General features: G+C 34.6%; 1 protein-coding gene across 2 annotated transcripts in view; it reads left to right on the top strand.

The window, feature by feature from the left end:
* LOC128550346 (glycine receptor subunit beta-type 4-like) overlaps positions 1–26,555 on the top strand; it is a 28,609-nt gene extending 2,054 nt beyond the window's left edge. The window contains exons 3-10 of one of the 2 annotated variants that reach the window (XR_008368234.1): positions 2,066–2,124; positions 2,765–2,832; positions 3,765–4,000; positions 10,341–10,423; positions 16,060–16,194; positions 19,710–20,032; positions 24,113–25,908; positions 26,522–26,555. Coding sequence is in view for 1 of the 2 variants with exons in the window: in XM_053529232.1 (XP_053385207.1) it covers positions 2,066–2,124; positions 2,765–2,832; positions 3,765–4,000; positions 10,341–10,423; positions 16,060–16,194; positions 19,710–20,032; positions 24,113–24,178 (970 nt within the window). In the remaining variant the exon portion in view is untranslated. Of the gene's footprint in view, positions 1–2,065; positions 2,125–2,764; positions 2,833–3,764; positions 4,001–10,340; positions 10,424–16,059; positions 16,195–19,709; positions 20,033–24,112 lie in introns of both variants that reach the window. The other variant, XM_053529232.1, reaches the window with a different exon arrangement.
* Positions 26,556–26,972: the final 417 nt, after the last annotated feature.

Raw genomic sequence — 26,972 nt, 5'->3', positions numbered from 1 at the left:
TAGAGGCCTATCTTTTGAAAATATTTATATGAAACTTGGTCAGAATGTTAACCTTGATGATCTTTAGGTCAAAATTAAATCTGGGTCAGGTGGGATCAAAAACTACGACACCAGGACAAGAGTTAACCTTGATAATCTTTAGGTCAAATTTGAATCTATGTCATCTAGGGTAAAAAATTAGGTCACCAAGTCAAATCAAAGGAAGAGCTTGTTAACACTTTGGGGCCACATTTATGACTGTATCTTTATGAAACTTGGTCGGAATGTTAATTTTGATGATCTTTAGGTCAAATCGAATCTTGGATATCTGGGATGAAAAACTAGGTCACCAGGTAAAATCAAAGAAAAAGCTAGTTAACACTCTAGATGTCACATTTATGACCGTATCTTACTGACACTTTGTTAGGATGTTAAGCTTGATGATCTTTAGGTCAACTAATATCTAGGTCAGATGGGTTCAAAAACTAGGTCACCAGATTAATTCAAAGGAAAAGCTTGTTAACACTCTAGAGGCCACATTTTTAATAGTATTTATATGAAACTTGGTCAAAATGTTAACCCTGATGATCTTTAGGTCAAGTTTAAACTTGGGTCAGGTGGGGTCAAAAACTAGGTCACCAGGTCAAATCAAAGAAAAGGCTTGTTAACACTATAGAAGCCACATTTATGACTGCATTTTCATGAAACTTGATCAGAATGTTAAACTTGATGATCTTTAGATCCATTTCGAATCTGGGTCATGTGAAGGTGACCTACTGACCTACTTTGTTGTTTTTTAAGATACAGTCTTGAAATTTGGATGACATGTACAGTTTTGCATATTGATCTTAAAACTGACTTTCAGTGACCATGAATGTGACCTCCTGATCTACTTTCTTGATTTTTAAGATACAGCCTTGAAATTTGGATGACATGTACAGTTTTGCAGACTGGTCTTAAAACTGACATTCAGTGACCATGAATGTGACCTACTGACATACTTTCTTGATTTTTAAGATACAGACTTGAAATTTGGATGACATGTACAGTTTAGCACATCAGTTTTAAAACTGACTTTCAGTGACCATGAATGTGACCGACTGATCTACTTTCTTGTCTTTTAAGATACAGCCTTGAGATTTGGATGACATTTACAGTTTTACACACCGATCTTAAAACTAGCTTTCGATGAGCATAAATGTGACCTACTGATCTACTTTCCTAATGTTTTAGCATCAGTTTGACATTTGATACATGTAGCTCATATTACTCAGGTGATTGATTTAGGGTCATCATGACCCTCTTGTATATGTTTTGGTCACATTTAAGCTGCTGTAACGGTAAGTTGAAATTTGTAGGAGGAAACTAAAGTCTACAATATAGTATATAAAGAGAGTTTGACTTCAGGAGTCACCTTTGTGAACTGGTGCTCTGGGTTCGTTCTAGGCACACGGTATATAAGGCGTTCAAAATTATAGCAGTAGCTCCAATGCCTGTCGCTCCACATGAAAGGGGAAATTTTTATTATGAAGAGTGAGATAAAATAGCATGAACTAAGTTAATTCTTCATTGTAGAAACACGTTTGATCAAAACTTATAAATTAATATTTGAGACGGAACTGGTCGAAACAAGTGTGCTTACTTTCTGAAACAGATCTTTATTCTTTACGAAAATGTTGCATTGTACCCTGTTAACATCTATTAAATCGTACCTCTGCATAAAATCTAGATCAAATACAGTCGGTTAAATGTTTGCCACAGAGAAGGTCATCCATTATATTCATAAAGCTGGTGGTGTTATAAAATCAGATTGTAGTTGTGTTTTTTTTTAAACGACATGTACGAAAATACGTAAAGTTACAGTAATGAGCAATTTCATCAAAATTAACACTTACAGAATACTTTCTCAAACTATCTTATTATTTTCGTTGAATATTATACAAAAATGTATATGAAATCAGCATCTGCATGTTCTTTTCCTGAAGATATTACCTCGAATGAAATTACTAAAATGGTGTTTTAATCTGGTATTTGTTATCTTAGGAAATTTTGGTTGTTAAAACGGAATATTTTTTTTTATTTTCAGGGATAATTCGGTTAAACAGCTATTGAGTACTTCCAGATATAACAAGGATAGGAAACCAGGTATCTATATATATTGTTTCCTAAAGCTAAACAATAGCAATATTAATTCATTCTCCTGTTAACGTACATCTTATTATCATCATCATCATCCTCATCATTATCATCATCATAATTATCATCATCATCATCATTATCATATTTCATCATCATTATTATTATTATTACTACTACTACTTCTACTTTACTACTACTGCTACTATTTGAATACTACGTACAGTCATATAAACGGATCTATTTTCATATATCGAATGAATATGCATTATATGGTCATGATATTAGCCATTTATTTAGAAGTCTTATCCCAATTACTAGTAAGTTGGCGTAGCACAACACAGTGCTAAACATCATTACATCATAGCAGGCAATGACGCTAAGTGTGACATAAACAAATAATGTGTAGTACAAAATGTATCAGCTTTAGTCAGTTTACCCTCAAGGCTGATTTAAAACAATGCTGATACGAAATAGCATTTTTAGTTATTTAGATTTATTCATTTTGAACAAGCGTAGAAAAAAATCTTAAAACTTCCGGATGACTGTTTCCCTGACTTCTGGCCAGTAACAAAATATAAAAAAAGCAATTTAAGAAAATGAAAATATTTTTTTAAACTTTGCAAACAATGCATAATTATTCTTGCAGATTCTTTTAGCTACGTCAATGTTCAGGTAGACATCTATGATATGGCAAAGACAGAAGCAAAAAATGCGGTGAGTTGATTATGTCGCATGCTGCGTAATTTGAGATATAATTGATTATTCAGTTTGCAGTCGCTGACCCAAGGCACTTGCACTTAAGCAAGCCATGGTTACCTCGCTTTATTGGGAGATGCAAAGTACCGGACATCTATCCACACACCTTAATTAAAAATATATTAACACAAATGTGTCTCACCCTAGTCTGTATTATTTGCCTTAACGTAATATTTTTCTTATTACAACTGAATATAGTCTTTTTCTTTTGGTTTGGTGTAAGGTCCCACCGACGCAACTGGTCATATGGCGAATTTCTAGTTTTTGATGAAAGTGTCCCATCGTCCCTAAACCAGCTGGATGAATTCCTCGCATAAAGATTTCAACGCTCCAAGCGAAACTCGAACCAACATCGGTTATGGGCAAGTGGTTCGAAGTCTTAACCGCTCAGCATCGGACCCCCTGTCTGCTTATAGTATAAATGCGTATTTTTTATTTGACAAACGAACAAAATAATTTTCTACCTCACGAGTGCAGTGCGGTATATAATATTTTACCATCGAACGTACTCATGCTGACACGAATCCATTTTAAAAATCATTTTAAAATTGCATTGAATTCAAATACTGTAAAATCATTTAATTTCGTGGGCATGAATTTTCGTCGTTTTGGTCAGAATGGCAATTTCGTGGGGATAAGAATTCGTGGATTTCAACTTTTGAACATAAAATGAATGGCAATTTCACTTGTTCGTTGGGATTAAATTTCGTGGATTGACTCAACCACGAAATCCACGAAAATTAATCCCCCACGAATATTAATGATTTCACAGTATTCAAATTCTTAACTACCACATGCCGATCCTTACACTTCCCTCCGGACTTTTCGTTAACGAATGGCATCGTTTCAGTAATCAAAATTAATCATGAAACAGAAAAATACATTTTCAGGAATTTACCTTGGAACTGTATCTCCGGATGTGGTGGAAGGACGCTCGCCTCCAGTACTCTAATTACTCTTCGTTAGGTAACGTCAGTAAATTAGAAATACCTGAAGTCAATACTGCACAGATCTGGCAGCCCGATCTATACTTTCTGACGGACCGAAAGCCAGAGATACATGACAGAAGCATAGCAAATAGAATTATCTACATCTATAGAAACGGCTCTATCGTCTACAGTGAAAGGTTGGTTCAGCTACCTATGTAAATGATTTATATAAAAAAGTATGTAACATTCTGCCATGCCATTTGTCGTTGGTATAGCGGTTTGTTTAAGCATATTAAAGAAGTTAGACAATTGTTTCAATTTTCTTTTTGAGAGAATTATGACTCCCTAAATATTGGTCCGGTGTCCGACCGTCACAAAATCCATACATATCTACCCATGAAGTGATTAGTAAGATATCCCATGACAAGACGACGTGCAGAACACAACTTTCGACCATGCCAGTTCTAGATCAGGGTCATACGATGAAATTCAACTCAAATCTTTTTTTCCGCTCAATATATTTTCAACCTCTGAAAAGAATTTCTTGGCAAAAATGTTAACCCTTAGAAAGTTATCAAGACGTGCAGATCAAGGTTATACGAGGAGATATTAATATCAATAACCATAATAAGGCGACGTGCAGAATTCAACTTTCATCTGTCTCAATCCAAGATCCAAACTGAAGATTCAGGGTGAGCTATAAGTTTCGGTAGATGGTCCGATGGCCATTGTCCGCCGTCCAACATCCTCCATTCACACAATTTACATAAGCATCCACTGGTCAGAATTACACCAAACTGGATCTAAAGCATCCCGTATAGGTTATCTCTCCATAAATTTTTGCCTAACTCCTTACAGGGATCGACAGATCTAAAAGTAGAAAAAAATCAACAACTTCTTCTCAAGAACCGTTTCATTGATCTTTTTCAAACTTAGTCTCTTGTATAAGCATAATGTCCTCTCCACAGTTTGTTCAAAACTGGACACTTGATCCCCAGGGGCTGCTAGTGCAAGAAATATAACTTAAATACCATCTAACAACTTCTTATCGTGAACAATTCGGTGGATCTTCGTGAAACTTAGTCTTAGCATCATTGTAAGTCTTCTCCCTGTATTTTTTTTCAAATGATGGTGCACTTGAGGGCCTTTAGCGCTAAAGCAAATACATTTAAACAACTTAGTCTGACGAAGCGCTCAAAATGTTCACCAGACCCGGTCTGTTACATAATTATTAGGTACCCTCTTCCTTTTTTTATCTATTGCGGGAACTTGGCCCCTTTTTGGGGTCACAATTTAATAGCTAAACATTGATTTAACTTTCAGCGAATTCTTCTCGTGAACCACTTGATGGCTCTTCAACAAACTTGGTTTGAAACATTCTTCCTTTTCTGTTTTTTTGTTTTTTTTCAATGGGGGTACTTGGTCTTTTAAGGGGGCACTAGAGCGAGCTAAAAGTAATGATGTCCTTCAATATTTGTTTCCTTGAACTGCTTTGTGGAACTTTATCATACTTGGTCTGCAGCTTCATTGTAAAGTCCTGTTTCAAAGTTGGTAAAATTGGGGCACTCGACCTGTTCTATGTTAAACACAGTTTTAACCATTTGTAATTCAACTCAATGTCAAATACTAGTAGTCAAGTCAGATGTGCGACGCAGTGCCACTATATCCCCCTTGTTGACATGGAAATCAATCTCTGGCTGAAGTTGCATTACTCATCATTAACTTTTCTAATGTGATTGTGATTTTATGACAAACTTAAAGAATATTTAAATGCAGGATTTCTTTAATATATAAACTTGCACAGATAGATAAATAAACTGATAAACTGATAAATAAACTTTTACAGATAAATAAGATTTAACTGATAAACAAACTTGCACAGATAGATAGGATTTCATTGATAAATAAACTTGCATAGATAGATAGGATTTCACTGATAAATAAACTTGCACAGATAGATAGGATTTCACTGATAAATAAACTTGCACAGATAGATATGATTTAACTGATAAATAAACTTGCATAGATAGATAGGATTTCACTGATAAATAAACTTGCACAGATAGATAGGATTTCATTTATAAAAAAAATTGCACAGATAGATAGGATTTCATTGATAAATAAACTTGCATAGATAGATAGGATTTCACTGATAAATAAACTTGCACAGATAGATAGGATTTCATTGATAAATAAACTTGCAGAGATAGATAGGATTTAACTTATAAATAAACTTGCAGAGATAGATAGGATTTCACTGGTAAATAAACTTGCACAGATAGATAGGATTTAACTGATAAATAAACTTGCACAGATAGATAGGATTTCATTGATAAATAAACTTCCATAGATAGACAGGATTTAACTGATAATAAACTTGCACAGATAGATAGGATTTCTTTGATAAATAAACTTGCACAGATAGATAGGATTTCATTGATAAATAAACTTCCACAGATAGACAGGATTTAACTGATAAATAAACTTGCACAGATAGATAGGATTTCATTGATAAATAAACTTCCATAGATAGACAGGATTTAACTGATAAATAAACTTGCACAGATAGATAGGATTTCATTGATAAATAAACTTGCATAGATAGACAGGATTTAACTGATAAATAAACTTGCACAGGTATATAGGATTTAACAGATAAATAAACTTGCACAGATAGATGGGATTTAACTGATAAATAAACTTGCACATATAGATAGGATTTCATTGATAAATAAACTTGCACAGGTAGATAGGATTTAACTGATAAATAAACTTGCACAGATAGATAGGATTTCATTCATAAATAAACTTGCACAGATAGATAGGATTTCATTGATAAATAAACTTGCACAGATTTCATTAATAAATAAACTTGCACAGGTAGATAGGATTTCATTGATAAATAAACTTGCACAGATTTCATTAATAAATAAACTTGCACAGATAGATAGGATTTCATTAATAAATAAACTTGCACAGATAGATAGGATTTCATTGATAAATAAACTTGCACAGATTTCATTAATAAATAAACTTGCACAGATAGATAGGATTTCATTAATAAATAAACTTGCACAGATAGATAGGATTTCATTGATAAATAAACTTGCACAGATTTCATTGATAAATGAACTTGCATAGATAGATAGGATTTCATTAATAAATAAACTTGCACAGATAGATAGGATTTCATTGATAAATAAACTTGCACAGATTTCATTGATAAATGAACTTGCATAGATAGATAGGATTTCATTGATAAATAAACTTGCACAGATAGATAGGATTTCATTGATAAATAAACTTGCATAGATAGAAAGGATTTCATTAATAAATAAACTTGCACAGATAGCAAGGATTTAACTGATAAATAAGCTTGCACAGATTTCATTGATAAATAAACTTGCATAGATAGATAGGATTTCATTGATAAATAAACTTGCACAGATAGATAGGATTTCATTGATAAATAAACTTGCATAGATAGAAAGGATTTCATTAATAAATAACCTTGCACAGATAGCAAGGATTTAACTGATAAATAAACTTGCACAGATTTCATTGATAAATAAACTTGCATAGATAGATAGGATTTCGTAGATAAATAAACTTGCACAGATAGAAAGGATTTCATTAATAAATAAACTTGCACATATAGATAGGATTTAACTGATAAATAAACTTGCACAAATAGACAGGATTTCATTAATAAATAAACTTGCACAGATAGATAGGATTTCATTGATAAATACACTTGCATAGATAGACAGGATTTAACTGATCAATAAACTTGCACAGGTATATAGGATTTAACAGATAAATAAACTTGCACAGATAGATGGGATTTAACTGATAAATAAACTTGCACATATAGATAGGATTTCATTGATAAATAAACTTGCACAGGTAGATAGGATTTAACTGATAAATAAACTTGCATAGATAGATAGGATTTCATTCATAAATAAACTTGCACAGATAGATAGGATTTCATTGATAAATAAACTTGCACAGGTAGATAGGATTTCATTGATAAATAAACTTGCACAGATAGATAGGATTTCATTGATAAATAAACTTGCACCGATAGATAGGGTTTCATTAATAAATAAACTTACACATATAGATAGGATTTCATTGATAAATAAACTTGCACAGATATATAGGATTTAACTGATAAATAAACTTGCACAGATAGACAGGATTTAACTGATAAATAAACTTGAACAGACAGATAGGATTTCATTGATAAATAAACTTGCACAGACAGATAGGATTTCATTGATAAATAAACTTGCACAGATAGATAGGATTCCATTGATAAATAAACTTGCACAGGTAGATAGGATTTAACTGATAAATAAACTTGCACAGATAGATAGGATTTCATTAATAAATAAACTTACACATATAGATAGGATTTCATTGATAAATAAACTTGCACAGATAGATAGGATTTTTCTGATAAATAAATTTGCACAGATAGACAGGATTTTTCTGACAAAAAAACTTGCACAGATAATCAGGATTTCATTGATAAATAAACTTGCACAGATAGATAGGATTTAACTGATAAATAAACTTGCACAGACAGATAGGATTTCATTGATAAATAAACTTGCACAGATAGATAGGATTTAACTGATAAATAAACTTGCACAGATAGATAGGATTTCATTGATAAATAAACTTGCACAGATAGATAGGATTTAACTGATAAATAAACTTGCACAGATAGATAGGATTTCAGTGATAAATAAACTTGCACAGATAGATAGGATTTAACTGATGAATAAACTTGCAGAGATAGATAGGATTTAACTGATAAATAAACTTGAACAGATAGATAGGATTTCATTGATAAATAAACTTGCACAGATAGATAGGATTTCATTGATAAATAAACTTGCACAGGCAGATAGGATTTAACTGATAAATAAACTTGTATAGGCAGATAGGATTTAACTGATAAATAAACTTGCACAGATAGATAGGATTTCATTGATAAATAAACTTGCACAGATAGATAGGATTTCATTGATAAATAAACTTGCACAGATAGATAGGATTTCATTGATAAATAAACTTGCACAGATTTCATTAATAAATAAACTTGCACAGGTAGATAGGATTTCATTGATAAATAAACTTGCACAGATTTCATTAATAAATAAACTTGCACAGATAGATAGGATTTCATTAATAAATAAACTTGCACAGATAGATAGGATTTCATTGATAAATAAACTTGCACAGATTTCATTAATAAATAAACTTGCACAGATAGATAGGATTTCATTAATAAATAAACTTGCACAGATAGATAGGATTTCATTGATAAATAAACTTGCACAGATTTCATTGATAAATGAACTTGCATAGATAGATAGGATTTCATTGATAAATAAACTTGCACAGATAGATAGGATTCCATTGATAAATAAACTTGCATAGATAGAAAGGATTTCATTAATAAATAAACTTGCACAGATAGCAAGGATTTAACTGATAAATAAACTTGCACAGATTTCATTGATAAATAAACTTGCATAGATAGATAGGATTTCATTGATAAATAAACTTGCACAGATAGATAGGATTTCATTGATAAATAAACTTGCATAGATAGAAAGGATTTCATTAATAAATAACCTTGCACAGATAGCAAGGATTTAACTGATAAATAAACTTGCACAGATTTCATTGATAAATAAACTTGCATAGATAGATAGGATTTCGTAGATAAATAAACTTGCACAGATAGAAAGGATTTCATTAATAAATAAACTTGCACATATAGATAGGATTTAACTGATAAATAAACTTGCACAAATAGACAGGATTTCATTAATAAATAAACATGCACAGATAGAAAACCACATTTTGATATCTACCATACATTTTACTACAGGCAGATGTTTTCAGCTGATTGTTATCCATTGTTTCTTAAAAACTTTATATGTGTCTACTGCATATATTTTCTTTTAAAGTCAGAGCGTTGGAATGGTAATATTCTTTTCATTAATGTCACATTAAATGTCCGTTAGGCATAATCATTTTCATCAATGTCACTACATTGAAAGTCCGTGTTATGATTTAAACGTAATCGTTTTCATCAATGTCACATTAAAAGTCCATTTTATGATTTAGACGTAATCGTTTTCATCAATGTCACATTAAAAGTTCAGGTAATGATTTAGATGTAATTATTTACATCAATGTCACATTAAAAGTTCAGGTAATGATTTAGATGTAATTATTTTCATCAATGTCACATTAAAAGTTCAGGTAATGATTTAGATGTAATTATTTACATCAATGTCATGTTAAAATTTCAAAGTCCATGTTATGATTTAGAGTTAGTTATTTTCATTAATGTCACGCTAAAATCTATTTAATTATTAAAGTGTAATTATTTTCAATTTAGATGAATGTTGGTAAACTGCAGTTAGAACCTGAAAATCCACGATTGTTTGTTTCTACGTATAACAAAACTCTTCATGATAAAATTTATTAATAAAAATATTTTCTTTTAAGGACATCGCTGACTCTAAGATCATCGCTTGACCTTACATTTTACCCTTATGATCAGCAAATGTGTTTGGTCGAATTACAGAGTTGTAAGTATGACAAATGTAACAGTGTTGTCTGTTAAACATTAAGAAGACACTAGTTAGTAATTTCAATCCGTATATTCTATATTACTCAAAAAACAGGTGAAGTGTTACTAATGTATGTACGATCTGAAAGGCATGTATATACATGTAGTCCCAACCAAGGTCGGGTATATATAAATTCACTAGTCAACATTTGCCTTTCTTGAAGGATTTCTAGTATTCTAGAATGTGTTACAACAGCAATCTTGGCAAATTATATATGGAGACCTTTCAGCATTAATTTCATTGACTTTGTTGGTCAATATTTACAGCATTGCGCACACAAAACGGGAAAACAGGAAGAAATCAAAGTTCTGATTTTACAGTGTTAAGTAACCGTCTCGGTAGCCTAGTGGTAGAGCGCCCGCTTCGTGTGCGGGAGGTCGTGGGTTCGATCCCTGGCCGCGGCATGCAAAAGACGTAATAAAAGGTACAACTTGGAGCTCAGCATTCAGGGGATAGTGCTAGCACTGGTCAGGCCGGTGCTGGTGGGGTGTCTTCCGCGTGCTATTCCAGTGAGACAGCACTATAAAGCTGGACATGGTGCTAATTGCTACAAGTAGACACCGTCGTTTATATGACTGAAAAAATGTTGAAAAAGACTATAAACCCGAACAACAGCGTTAACTATCCAACGTGCAGAATTTAGTGATGTCCTCCCAAGGTCATTTAATCAGATCATATTGTTATATCATTTCAACAAGAGTCTTAAGACAATTATAGTTTAGATAACAAGATATTACAAGATAACTATCAAATGATACACTTTAACAAAATCGGTTTCTCATCATGTTAAATATCACATACCTGTAAAGTTTTGGTTTTCAATGAAGTCTTTCAGCATCTGTTGGAGGCTTGGTTGAATGATTCCGCATGGAAAAAATCGGTATTGTCGTTTTCGTAGCCGTGACCATAATCGTCAATATGGCGAGTTTATGCATTTGAATTGACACTCCTGTCTAAGAAAAAACATATACAAGGACAAAAATCAGTAGAAACAACTTCGTTCAAAGAACACAGGCCTCCATGTAAAAAAAACCTATAACGGTGTTGGTATTTATATAAAAATAATGTAAATATACACACTAATGCATTCTTGCATAAAAACTACCTTTTTACTGGATCCGCCTATGTATTAACGGGAAAAAAATCGTGTGCGACAAGGAAATTCACGTGCTGTTAATACATGATTTTTATTTCTGAAATGCTTTGTCAGGGATGTATAGGTATTTTTGCGCAGATCTGGTATCTGCGTCTTGGTTCTTCCATACTGTTCTCTTCTTGTAGCATAAAAGATGCAATCTAATCCATAGTATGTTTTGCTGTATCAGTTACCATAACCAAACGCACTACCCATAAAAATGTACCTACCCGCGCCACCCCTTGTTTACACCCCTTTTAGAAGTCGGAATCGATTATTTTTTGTTGATAACCGTGAATGTATAAGAACTGCGTGTAGCTTGCGCAATTGTTTGTTTTTAGGAATCATTTTAATGATTTTTTATCAGTCGGAATGTTTTTATCTAATTTCGCGAAGAATTCGGATAAAACATTTTAAAGTATGTCACTACGTTCGTACTCATCTGTACTTTAAATGTGTTCTAACTCAAAATAATTTGAATGAAAAGTTTTTCGTTTTGAAATTGTGTTCCTATTTACCAAATTTTTAAGTGATATGTAAAAATATGGGTAATTTTATGTTTGTAATAAAGACAGATTAAAAACTGGTTAAAAAGCTTCATTACATGCTTTTGGAAGTGTGTTGATTTCTGGGCCCTGGTTATGGATATCTAAAACATGTTTACCGTTTCCAAGAAAAACAGAATTTTGGTAATTACAAAATGTACCGGAATCGTAAAGTCTATGGAAGGGGATATCCGCCGTTTCACACATTTTATTAGTTGATCATTTCAATATGCCAGTTCATTTCCAGTATTGGTTTTTATAAGTGCATTATCCCTATTTGTATGTACATTAAGATTTTATCGTTTTAATAATGACACTGGCCGGTGTTTTTTTAATGAAATATTAAAATGTTTCCGTTATAAATTAATCATGAAACTTCAAATGCAAATATTTTAATTTAAACTGGGTTAATTGTTTTACAACTGCAAAATTCAATTTTTTTGTTACATTTCTGTTGTTATCAAAACCTTGTTTATATTTAGATACATCAAACTACTTTAAAAACAGGGTCATAGATAAGATCCTACCTATGTGTCTGATAAAAACGAACATAATTCGCACACTGAAATCTTGATTGTCAAACATAATCGTCCACACAATAATGACTGCAACAAAATAAGACTGTTCTCAAAATAATTTTGACGTTATAAAACGAAGCCGAGAACCAGTCCTCATTATTACGACAGAGGTCGCCGTATATAATTAACTGGACCCTCTCCGGTGCAACGTCCATTTTCACCTCGTGAAAAACGACGAAGTTTTAAAACTTACAAAATATGACAATTTTGACCATGACTGAAAGGGTTTAGACCCGGCTCGAATACAGGTATCATACATGGTCTTATAGGCATGGATCCTAGCTAAAGATTGATACCCTGTTCGGTTACGTAGGATAGCCTGTGGGGTCAGGGCAAATCGTACAAGGTCACAAGGATGGGTCCTGGCTACAAAAGAACACGATGTTCGAGTTCCTGCGTTGGCCATTGGTGTCAGGAGAGGTAATACATGGAGAACGGAATCTGAGTTGATATTGACACTATGCTAGATTTTGACTTTTGTTCGAGTCTCAACATTCCGGGTACCTGCCTATACTATATATGGATATGTTGGTAGATGTCTAAGCTTAACATTCAAACTACTTACAAGTCCATTTGATGCCTTCGGGGCTCAGGACAGGTCTCAGAATGCAACCAAACTTGTTTTATGTGATAGGGTGCTGGCCAAGACTAAGCAGGCCCAAACAGGATAGCTGTGAGAATTGCTCATGTGGTGTCACTGGACTGCCTTAACTGCATTGAAAAGTTCATAGTTTGAGAATATTACCGCACTTATGACCTTGACCCCTAGTCGACCGTGTTCGAACCCGATTTGGCCTAGCTACGGGCTTGCCCTTTGCAACCAGGTGTCATTTATTAAAATTGGACATAAGGTTATGAAGATATGACTCTTCCGACAAGGCCCGTCCCTAAATCTTATATATGAAGTATGCATATTTTAACGAAAAATTGTACATTTCGAGACGGTTCGATGGTAAATATATACAAATTACATATCGCACAGACTGAAAAAGCTTACCTGAATCTAATTATTTCCATAGAAATAATAGATATCAACCAGTTACTTTAGTTGTTGAAAAACATTTTTAAGTAAATAAGGTATATTTATGTGTTTCTTTTTACGTTTGGACCTGGCACCAATGTTCGAGCCCGTTCGACACTTAGGATCGGGTTTAAGCCTTGGTCTATATCTTTATGAAATAGTTATTGGAAAATCATACAAATACACGTAACTTTATTAAGGTATCTTTAGTACTTTTGTAGTAATATTTGACTGAAAATGACCTTTTTAAACTGATTTCAGGCTCGGGCCCCGAATCCCTCTAGAGACTGGTCTTACCCAACCAGGGGGTTCTGAATGTCTTTTATTGTATAGTATCTAATAATATCTAGCTAAAAATGTCAATCCTACGAGAAAAATAAAGGTTTTAACACTTTAATTTCGATTTCAAAAATTCGGTATCGGAGGCATATCCGACACCCGGGACCCTAGGGGTGAGAGGAGAATGTTCGAATCTGACCTCAATCTTTTGCGTAACCCCTGTTGGTTTTATCAGGGTGTGTCAATCATTTGAAACCCTTGAGAAAAAAATCCATGATTTTATTTGGTCGACTATAACAGCTGAAAAATGAAATGGTGAAAAGTGAAAATCTAAAAACGTGCCTTATTCTTGGAACTTGAAATTTTCGACTTCCTCATTTTTTGCGGTTGATTTTTTAAGGTCAGGGTTAGGGGTCGGGTCAAGGCCAACCGTTTGGTAGATCCACTTGGGGACCAAACAGAATCCGTCGGAAAATCCCGACCGGATACACTTTCTAAGTCGAAAGAAAAGACATCAACTTTGACCTGTTTGAGCTTTGACTGTTTTTTTAGGTTACTTCTATGTATTTGTCAGATACTTGGCCATCACCTAAATGTTCAGAATTACCTAAGCTTTACTTTTGGTTGGAACGGTTGCAGGCGGACCTATTTTCTTAGTATAAAATATTGTCGGCACCGGTACGGGGAACGTTATTAGTTTTTACTGTTTTACCAGTTACTCCCCTTTACTTAGAAGGGCCCATTTTAGCGCAAAGAACGAATTTTGCTTCACAACATACAATTGAATTGACTCAAATGTCATTCAAATGGCCAAATCAAAACTATGATGATAAAATTGAAATTAGGTATGAGAAGTGTATCAATGCCATTTTAAGCATATTTAAAATGATAAAGTTAGCAAAATAAATTCTTGAAATTAATTAAGATAATTGCATATAAAGTATTTAAATGATTTTATTTTCATATTGATGGCATAGTAAGCAAATTGAATACTTAATTATTATAAAGATATCTGCATATGAATTCTTATGACTGAATTATAAGAATCGTTTTAATTTTCATTGGTTACAACATTAAAAGTAGTGTTATAATCAAAATATCACAATTTACATGAATAGGGATAATGCACTTCTAAATAGGAACATATGAATTTAATTGGCATACTGAAATATCAACTACTATAATGTGCGAAGTGGCGGATATCCCCTCCCATAATAGTCATCACATATGAAAATAATGCATTTAGTCGTCGTGTAATGTTTTTTATGCAAGAATAGAGACAATACACGTTTGTTTTGCGTATTAACGTCTGCAGAAGCCCTTGGGATATATCTGTGACCTCGACCTTCCGCCTTGGTCACAAACAATCCCGCGGGCTTCTGCAGATGTTAATACACAAAAAAATCGTGTACTATCCCTACATCGACAAATTAAACCAGATTAGACATTATTATGGATATGTTTAGTGAGCATTAAGATACCGAACTATATAGGCAGAAAATAGTAGTCAAAATATGCCTTTATTGTTTGAATAATTGCTACCCTTGAAAATGGCTAGTATGTGTTTTATTTGTTTTTAGATTAAGATGCTCCTCGATACCATGCATGTAAATAGACAATTGCAGCTTTTGAATTAAGAAATAATAAGTTTCTAAACGTGGTTTATCGTAGAATAACCCGAGTTTTGAGTTCTTATGCGTAAGAATATATCACTCGGGCCTACGGCCTTCGTGATATATTATTTCGCATAAGAACGAAAAACGCGGGTTATTCTACGATAAATCACACTTGGGAACTTATTATTTCGATTCTAACACGACATACAAGTATCAACAGTGTTAGAAAAAAATGGTAACTACTTTTTACGACCGTGCTATGCCCTGAATCGGATGACGTCATTGCACGCGAGTGGTTTATTGCAGAATAACCCGAGATAGATTTTGCTCTACATGTATGTAGGTTATTTGCTGGTCGTGTTTGGATAGTTAATACATTTCTGGTCTGCTTTTTGCGGTCAAGCTTCTTTTGCTTTTCAGTTGCGTACACAAATGATTCCCTGATTTTAAACTGGCACGACAGCAATCCTGTAAAAATATCTGGAGCCAAGATGGCAGAATACCTCATTTCTGTTGGAGAATATGGTCATGGAGACAAGCCTCCACTTGAGCAAAGTATGTTTATACTTGTATTAGTATTTCTTAAGCTATCTATATGATAAAGAATAAACAATCTATAGAAAATCGCAATTTGGCCGGTAGTTCAAGTGAAGATTGCGACAGTACTATTAAAAACTCACAGTCAGAATGTGTAATACGCTGTCTCAGTCACATTTAACAGCTGTACTTATACAATACATACATCATATTATCAAAATTAAAAAAAAGAAAAGAAACTCAAGTCAGTTAAATCTTACAACCAGTGGAAACCAATATTATTTTAGAAGGAACTCTCAGTGTTGCAGATTTGAATGACTGGTGTTAAATACATTTCATACAGATGATTTGTTTTAAAGATCGATAACAATATGAAGCTGACTATTAATCTACTTAAGCTGAAATACGACTGTAAAGCGTGAAAAAGTTTGTTTCCGGTATCCCAACCTGCCCTAAATTTTTGCCCCGCCCCTGTGTTTTTATGGCCTTGTAGACTTTTTTTCAACTTTTTAACAAAAAGTTGCGAAACTGCATCTTTTATGCTTTAAACATGGTCAATGATTTAGAAACCAACTTGCTCATGCTCGAAGTTCTTTGTTTTCATTGTTCCCTCATTTTATAGCATGATACCGGAAACAAGCATTTACGCCTAACAGATCAGTTGCAGTAGTTATATAAACAGAAATTGGCAAATACTGACGAAAATTGCAACCGAAATAACACACAGTGGGTGATCTGTCACAGATACCAAACTACGAATATGGCTTCATAGTAATCGCGCTGTACTTGTTATTTTCTATAGATGCATGTTTGGTTTCGGAGACATGGCCTCATTCATTCTCATTCTGGATCCTGCAATTACTCAAAAATATTTAAGCTAAGTTAATAAAACTTGGAATGTAAATAGAGGGCAATATGTTAATTATGTACAAACATGACTATTATTATGCTTATAAATCAAAGGTCAATGTCACTACTATGATTGAAGGTCAAGGAAAAATTGTTGAGGCTCCATAACTTTTATATACATTGATGGATTATCTTTGTACTACACTTAAATGTTCCCCATGATGAAAAATAAATCTCCACATGATCTATGCATATCGATTAAAGGTCACTGTCACCGTTAAGGTCAAGTATAAAAATGTTTCCACGCCATAGCTTTTAATTGCATTGAAGGATTTTTATTACTATACAGAAATGTTCCACATGATGAGATTATATGTCGCGTACATCAGGTGAAATAAAATTGTTTCCGCTCTATAACTTTTATTTGCATTGATGGATTATCTTAGTACTCCACACACATGTTTCCCATGATAAGAATGTGTCGTGTACATGATCGTTTATTGTAGGTAAAGGTCATTATATTGAAATTTAAGTGAAAACAGTTTCTGTTTCTTAACTCCTAAATGTCTTGAAGCATTTCTAGTGCTATAACTGTTGCCAACAATCACAATGGACAAAAACTCGCATAGCTTTCCCCCAATTTTATCAGTATAAAACGTTAGTGATATAGATGTTATCATCGAGGACAGCACTATACCTAATTAAATGCGCCGCAGATTGACCGAAAATATGGCCTCAAATTTGGAAGGATGGCCACACACACACACACACACATACACAATTTTAATTTTTTGAATAAACACTTTGTGGTATACAATAAAAATATATATTTATATATTTTAGCTCACCTGAGCACAGAGTGCTCATGGTGAACCATTGTGATCGCTCACCGTCCGGCGTCCGTCCGTCCGTCCGTCCACACTCTCCTTTAAGGAGGTAGGTTACCTTCATATTTGTATGTGCGCATGTCCAACCGGAAGCTAACGTGACGATTTACGACGACGTTTACGACAAACTTCACAGGGATGTTCCTTGGATGGTCTCCTTTAAAAATCATTCAAAGAATGGAATTCCATTCAGAACTCTGGTTACCATGACAACCTAATGGAAAAAACACAGGTCATAGGGCTTTTGAATTTGGTTTGTAGCATCATTTAGTAGTCCTCTGCCAAGATTGTTCAAATTATCTCCCTAGGGCCAAATTTGACCCGGTCCCGGGGTCACATGGTTTACATAGACTTATATCGATCTTCTTGTTCAAAACCATAGGTCCTAGGGCTTTGATATTTGGTATGTTTCATCTTCTAGTGGCCCGTTACCAAGATCCTCTGCCAAGATTGTTCAAATTATCCCCCTGGGGTCAAATATGGCCCTGCCCCGAGGATCACATTGTTTATATAGACTTATATAGGGAAAAACTTTGAAAATCTTCTTGTCCAAAACCACTAGATCTAGGGCTTTGATATTTGGTATGTAGCATCATGTAATGGTCCTCTACCAAGAGTGTTCAAATTATTTCCCTAGGATTAAATATGGTCCCGCCCTGGGGGTCACATGGTTTATATAGACTTATATAGAAAAAATGAAAAATATCTTGTCCAGTACCACAGGGTCTAGGACTCTGATATGTATAAAGGGTCATCTAGTGGTCCTCTTCCAAGATTGTTCAAATTATCCCTCTGGGATCGAATATGGCTCCGCCCTAGGGGCACATGTTTTAAATAGACTTGTACCTTTAAAATTTCTTGTCTTAGACTACAAGGCCCAGAATTAGATATTTAGCTCTAGTGTTTCTCTACCAATAGTGTTCAAATCCTGACCCGGGGAGTCAGAATAGGCCACGTCCGGGTTGTCCCTTGTTTTACATATACTTTTTTGTTTTTGAAGCAGTGGCAAAGAAATTTGGACCACGTTGGATAACGTTTGATACAGATTTCAATATTCATCTTGAATTGTCCTAGTCATGACCTACTGATCTACTTTCTTGTTTTGAAGATGCAGCATAGAAATTTGGACCACGTATATAACTTTTGATATTGATTTCAATACCCATCTTTAATGCTCTTTACCCTGAACAACTGACCTACTTTCTTGTTTTTGAAGCTACAGCAAAGAAATTTGGACCGCCACTTTAAATTCTAAAACAGATTTCAGTAGTTTTCTTGAATAACTGCCACGACCTACTCACCTAGTTTTTGTTAGTGAAGCTTAAAGGTCCAATACTAAGGAAAGTGAACATTTTACTTTCTTTTAAAAAGCACAGAAACTATTTCATTTTATTGGAAAATGAAAGTTGGTATGTAGAAATTCGAAATAAATCGCAGTATATGTACAATTATTTTTCTATGAAGTATGAAGAAAGTTAAAAAGACCTGGGGGGTCATTCTGTCGATTCATTGAAATTTCAACATAATACACATACATTTCTTTGAGTTCCAAAGACCTTCTGTAAATTTTGACCTGCCAGTCTTCATTATTTAGTGTCTTGCAGAAGTCTATGCACTGGCTATGAAAAAAATTGCCAACTCACTTTCCCTTAGTAATGGACCTTTAAGCACAGAAATTTGTTTAAGCAAGAAACTTAACTCAGGTGAGCGATAAAAGATGTAATATTGCAAAGCATTTAACGGCATAATGGCGCAATTATTACATATTTTTTTGCAAAACGATTCTTATTTTTTCAGTTGGAATATATTCCACATTGAGAGCAAGTATAATGCTTAAAAGAACAGGCCATGCGCACTTCTATCAACTTTATGGACCAAGTTTTGCTGTTGTGTTTGTGTCATGGCTTGCTCTTTTTCTTGATGAGAAAAAGGTTTCACCTCGACTTACAGTTCACACTGGATGCGTTATTGCTCTGACTACACAGTGGATTGGTATATACTTTCTATTACCAGCAGTGTCCTACATAAGAGCTATCGACATCTGGATGATAACCCATCTACTTCTTGTAGTATTCGCATTTCTTGCGAACATATTGTCTTTAATGGCTAGGCGTGATGATGTAAGTACTAAAAATGGTCCCAGCTTGACTGCAAATATTTCTGCACCCCTTTTTTATAATCGAGTTATGTACCGTCGCATATTTCATTCAGAAATATGTTCAGTTAGACCAGGGACTCTAAATACGATTTAGACGCTCTACCGACAGGGCTAACAGGCTGCTCATATATATTATCCTCTTTTTAAGTAATAACGTCCTTTCCTGTGACAAACCTGTTTGTTAAGCAGCATTAAAAATAGATCATACATGCGTATTTCATTATAATGATGCCTGTAAGTTTACAAAGGTTGTATAGCCACTGAAGGGCTCTTCCTACTGAGTGAAAGATACTCTCCTTACGGAGTTCTATGGGATGTGGGGTCAGTTTTCTTGGAAATAGTAACATGATGAATGACCATAGCTGGATTTTAAAGTTAAAGATAAAACAACTCTGACCTATCTCGAAAGTAGAATTTAAAAGTGTAAGCAGATCGCTATTGTAAACAACACCAAAGGGGCTTTGTTTTTAACAACAACTGAGGATTTTATTGAATTGTTAGCTCACCTGAGCACAAAGTGCTCAAGGGTGAGCTATTGTGATCAGTGATTGTCCGTCGTTCGTCAACATTTTCGTTAAAACAACATTTCCTACTAAACCACAGCGCCAATTTCGACGAAACTTCAGAGAAATGTTCCATAAATGGTCTTTAACATTTGTTCAAAGAATTCCGTACAAAATTCTGGTTGCCATGACAGCCGAAAGGAAACACTTTAAATACTTTAAAACTCTTCTTGTTCTAAACCACAGGCCCTAGGGCTTTGATCTAGTGGTCATTTACCAAGATTGTTCAAATCGTATTATCCTACTAGGGTCAAATATGGCCTCGCCTGGGGTCACAGGGTTTATATAGACTTATATAGGGAAACCACAGGGACTAGGGCTTTGATATTTGCTATGTAGCATCATCTAGTAGGCCTCTATCAAGATGTTTAAATAATATCGCTAGGGTCAAATATGACCCCGCCCTGGGTGTCACATGGTTTATACAGGGAAAATACAGGGAAAATATTGAAAATCTTCTTGTCAAAATCCACTAGGGCTTTGCTATTTGGGTTCCAGGCTATTATTACATGTCGGGTGCAACATGCCTTCAGGCTTTGAAATGTATATTCGACCTCCCTTACTATTCCAGCCATCTCTTAATTGCCGAAGCGACATGTCATAAAAGTAACCTAATAAACACGCCAGTTTGTCCAATAGTGTATTCAAATACTAAGTGCTTCTCAATCTTTAATGTCAGTGTCAAGCGGTACGTGTGACGTATTTTATCGGTACAATATTTTAGCCCCGTCATTACATTGCCATCATGTAATCGTTGACTGAATTAATTGCGTACATGAAAAGAAATCCACGATGAATTTCAGCTGTTTCAGCTCATATTGTCAAAGAAATGAAATCAGGTTTTACGGACTTTATTAATAGAGTTAACAGTTATCAATTTCGCGGCAATATATTTTTCGCATGAATAAATCTGATTTACACATTTTACGAGCGAAATCACGAAATAATGTCAAATTTCGCAATTTTAAAGTAGTGTTTTGTAGCATAATCCTTTGAATGAAATGTTAGCGGGTCATCTGCGATTATATCCAAGAAATTTGAAATCATGAAATCATGGTCGGAGATTGATTTTGGCAAATTCTAATAAAAAGCAGAAATCATTGGAAATATTAACTCGGGTCGTAAAATATAAGTTAGAAATTGTCATTATACAGACAATGCTAACTCTGATTGTTTTTGTTTTCGTTTGCCACATATTTTCGTGATTCCTATTTCCGGATATTTTCAGTAATTTTCAGAAAGATCTACTTAAGCAAATATATTTTTCAGTTGAAATAAAATCGTCAAAATGCAAATACACTTAGGTTCGCTTGGTTTTTATAGACCTCTATAGCTAAAAATTTGAAAATCTTCTTGTACAAAACCACATGGCATAGGGCTTTGATATTTGGTATGAAGCATTGTATAGCAGTCCTACACCAAGACTGTTCAAATTATCCCCCTGGAATTTTAAATGGCCAAGCCCCGGGGGTCACATTTTTATATACACTTCTATAAGGCAAAACCTTAAGAAAATATATTATCTTAAACCATAAAACCCAGAGCTAACATATTTAGTACAATGTATGTGGCATGCTCCAGTAGTTTTCTACCAAGAATATTCAAATCATGACCCTTGGGTCAATAAAAGCCACGCCAACTTATTTGTTTTTTAAGGAAAGGCAAAGAAATTGGGACCTCAAGCATAACGTTTGATACAGATTTCAATACTCATCTTGAATACCTATAGGCTTAATCGTGACCTACTGACCTTTCGTTTTTGAAGTTACAACATAGAAGACAAAATGTATATTTTTTATACAGATTTCAATACTTTTCATAAATAGTCCTAATCCTGACCTACTAACCCACTTTCATGTTTTTGAAGGTACAGCATTGAAATTTGGACCACGGGTACAACATTTGATACAGATTTTAATACTCATATTTGATATTTCAACCCTGACCTACTGAACTTCTTTCTTGTTTTTAAAGTTACAGCCAGGAGATTTGGATCACCTGTATACTTTTTGATACAGAACATTATACTCACCTTGAATAGCCTTTATAATGAACTACTTTCTTGTTTTTTAAGTTATATAAAAGAAATTTGGAGCACATGTACAATGTTGGATACAGATTTCAATACACTTAAATAGTCTTAATCGTGACTTACTGATATACTTATTTGTTTTTAAATTTACAGCACATAAATTTAGACCACATGTATATTTTATGAAACAGGTTTCAATACTGATCTTGAATAGTCTTAATCTTGACCTACTGACCTGGAACTTCCATGTTCTTGAAGACACAGCATAGAAATTTGGACCACGTGTATAACTTTTGTACAGATTTCAATACTCGCCTTTAATATTCTTAACCGTGACTTTCTTGCTTTTGAAGCTAAAGCAAAGAGATTTGTACCACCTGAGTGTATAATATTTCATACAGGTTTCAGTAGTTATCTTGAATAATCTTAGTCATGACCTGCTTATCCCCTTTCTTGTTTTTTGAAGCTTTGGCAAAGAATTTTGAGCCACTTGTATAATTTTTCATACAGATTTTAATACTTATCTCGAATAATCTGGTTACGGTTACACCGTTTTTGATCAGTAGCATCCTGGCATGGATCTTTATCAAGTTTGTTTGACTGGTTTAGGTTGGTCCTTTTTTTGGGTAAAGCGTTAACGGACGTCCAACGTATAAAATTTTCAATCCGGTCGTGTCCGTTCGCATGCATTTCTTTTCTGTTTCTCATGCGGCGCCTGCGCGCCTTGTCGGGCGATGATCGTTCCATCCGGTGGAAGGTTTTGAGCATGTTCAAAATTTAGAACGTACACCACTGGACAAAGTTGTCCATTAGATGTACGGTAGCAATGCGCTGGTATGAGTTTTGTTCCTTAGTCTTGCGTTGTCATGTTCGCATCCGTTCTTGTCCGGTGGACCTGATTTACGGCCGGACTAATATCGGACCAGCAACGGATGTAACGTATGTTCAACGGACGAAAACTAACAAGAACGTTTTGTCAGTTACTCATGGACCTTTTTTGTGCTTACTTTTTGCGCGAAACAAGTCTGTTACTAGTACCGTGAAATCGGTTGATTGAACGTTGTTCATCCTTCATACGTGCGTTGATCATGCAGTCATTGTGCGTTTTATGCGCCCCATACACCGATCACAAGAGCACCGAGCAACAGCGTTTCGTCACCGGATAACTTTCTGTTGCATTTTTCTGTACGTTGGGCGTCCGTTAACGCTATACGGTGTAGTGTGACTGACCCATTAGGAGCTTCCAGAGCTGAAAATAGAAAACCCTTTAACGACGTCGTTTTATGAACTGCTCGATGGCTCTTCATCAGACTTGGTCTGTAGCATCATTATAAGGTCCTCTCTCAAATTTGTTCAGATTGTTTAGCTTAAATTATTTCAATGTTTAATAGTTTATTTCAGGTGAGCGACGAACGGCCAACTATTGCCTTCTTGTTTCTGCTTTCAGAGAAAAAATGAAATTGACAAAAGGAAAGACAGTGGCGGATGTGAAGAAAACTTTTTAAAACATTAATTCATATGTCAAATGGTTTTAAAACAAAATGCTGCCCGTGTTGTTGTAGTTGTTTTTCGCGTTTGTTTTGTTCTTGTGAAGCTGAACTAAAGACTGGCTCTAAAGATGATGAATTAGCAAATCGGCAAGGAAAGCTTATAGAAATAGTTGCAGTTATTACTTTGTTTTTATTCTATGTTGTGTTTATCACTGTTTATGCCATTTGTGTGCCAGCTCAAATGATATCTATTTTGTATTTGCTGGTCGTGGCTACTGCCGGACCTTTTGCTTCTGTTTGTCTTGTTTTGATGGCTTTCGGCATTGTACATGTAGCTAGCACATTTAACAAAAGCAGTAACAAAGAAAATAATGGTCAAATCGGAATCCTGTCTTCTGATGCCGAACGTACATGTACAAACAGCCCATTTATTGAAAGCAGTAACAAAGACAATGCTGGTGATAAACGAAGCATTTTTTCTTCTGCCGAATGTACCGATGTAAATAGCGCAAGTAACATAAACAATGGCAAAGAAAATTCTGGGGATGAAAGAAGCCTTTCTTTTGATGCCGAACATACTGATTTAAATAGCGCACGTAACAGAAGCAATAGCAAAGAAAATGCTGGCGATAAACGAAGCCTTTCTTTTGATGCTGAACGTGCCGCAAGTAACAGAACAAATGACAAAGAAAATACTGGTGATAAACGAAGCCTTTCATCTGATGCAGATAGCGCACGTAGCGGAAGCAATAACACAGAAAAAGCCGATGATACAGTGAGCCTTTCTTCTGAGACCGAACATACTAATTCAGACAACAAACGTAACGAAAATGATTATGATAAAGAAAATACTGATGTTAAGATTACACGAGTCGAATTAACCGAAAGTGAATGTAAGGAAAGTAATGACAAAACAGAGATTTACGAGTCATCAAAAGTCTAGAGCATAGATATTTACAACAAAACGTGCCGCGGAAAAGGCTGCTATATTTTGAAGCTGATTGCTAATAGTTCAATTAAACTCATGTCACCTATATTATGCCGTTATGTCCAGTTGGGACATGTTTGATAAATATAACGCGGAACATGATTAGCACACTGGTTTTAATTGTGGCCGAATTTTTAGGGCAAGGTCAAACTAGTTTAGTCCAAGATGGCGTGGGGCTAGCATTGGCAAGAACCGTTCCAATATGCAATTTTAGGATCTAATTCAAGGGCAGTTCCAGGTGGAGAGCACAGCCGGCACGCGCTCACACCACCCTTGTATCCAGCAAGCATATATTTTGTTGGTCTTAAACTGAAATAGCAGTCAATTAAGTAAAACGTTTCGGCTCGTTTTCCTTGCAAAACCTTGCAAAACGTTATATCAGTAGTATTTACAACTTATCAGTTCTGGGAACGGGCGACAGTCAAAGTAAATAAAAATAGCTTTAAAATGGGTGAAATTGCTTTTGTTAAACACTTACGCATTTTAAAGAGTAAGGAAAGCCTAAAATTAAGTTAATTTTATATGAAAGCCATCATCAAGCCTTTCATAGCGCTGAAAGAATTTCTAAAATCGGACAACTATGGCAGTTTGAAATATAAGAAAATGGCTGATAATGGAGGCAGCCATTTTAGTGTGTTTATAACGTCTTCTTGCATACCAGACGGGGATTTCCGGTATTTTACCGGTGCTGGAAAAATCCATCTTACACCCCGGGGTGTAAGATGACACTCGTGCTTTAAATGACGCATTACGAACTACATATATGTCGAGGATTTATGTAGTAATTTATATTTTATTTAAAAAACGGAATAAAAATTCAATACCTTGACAGTTCCTATTGGTTCCTGATAGTATAATTCTCGATTCAAATCACGTTATTTTATCAAAAATCCATAACATTACGATGCAGCTGATAAAACAAAACCGGAACTAAACATTATTATTTGTTTTGAAACGTTATGACGTCTTTCCTGTTTACGGACGTTGGTTTCCCGCGCTTTGTTTAAATACACTGCTATAAGAAATAGTTCTAAACAGAAAGCCGCTTGATTGATTTTATTTTATTATTATTTCTTGAAATCGGTATGCAAGAAAAAGATTCTGTCACTGGTTATAGGTGCAGATGGGAATATCCGGCTCTCGTGTAACTGTTTAGGCGGTAACTCGGCAGGGAGCCTCGTTACCGCCTAAACAGTTACCCTCGAGGCCGGATATTCCCATCTGCACCTACAACCAGTGAAAGAATCTTATATTCTTGCATACCAGACGGGGATTTCCGGTATTTTTACCGGTGCTGGAAAAATCCATCTTACACCCCGGGGTGTAAGATGACTCTCGTGCTTTAAATGACGTATTACGAACTACATATATGTAGAAGATTTATGTAGTTATTTATATTTTATTTCGAAAAACGGAATAAAGATCCAATACCTTGACAGTTCCTCTTTGTTCCTGATAGTATATTTCTCGATTCAAAACACGTTATTTTATCAAAAATTCATAACGTTACGCTGGAACTGATAAAACAAAACCGGAACTAAACATTGTTATTTGTCTTTGAAACGTCATGACGTCTTTCCTGTTTACGGACGTTGATTTCCCGCGCTTTGTTTAAATACACTGCTATAAGAAATAGTTCTAAAAAGAAAGCCGTTCGACTGATTTTATTTTTATCATTTTATCTTGATATCGGTATGCAAGAAAAAGATTCTGTCACTGGTTATAGGTGCAGATGGGAATATCCGGCTCTCGGGTAACTGTTTAGACGGTAACTCGGTAGGAACCTCGTTACCGCCTAAACAGTTACCCTCGAGGCCGGAAATTCCCAT

The sequence above is a fragment of the Mercenaria mercenaria genome, chromosome 17 (genome assembly GCF_021730395.1).
Source record: "Mercenaria mercenaria strain notata chromosome 17, MADL_Memer_1, whole genome shotgun sequence".
Taxonomy (NCBI): Eukaryota; Metazoa; Mollusca; class Bivalvia; order Venerida; family Veneridae; genus Mercenaria; species Mercenaria mercenaria.
The sequence above is the reverse complement of the archived record's forward strand: the minus strand, read 5'-3'. Positions and strand labels throughout refer to the sequence as shown.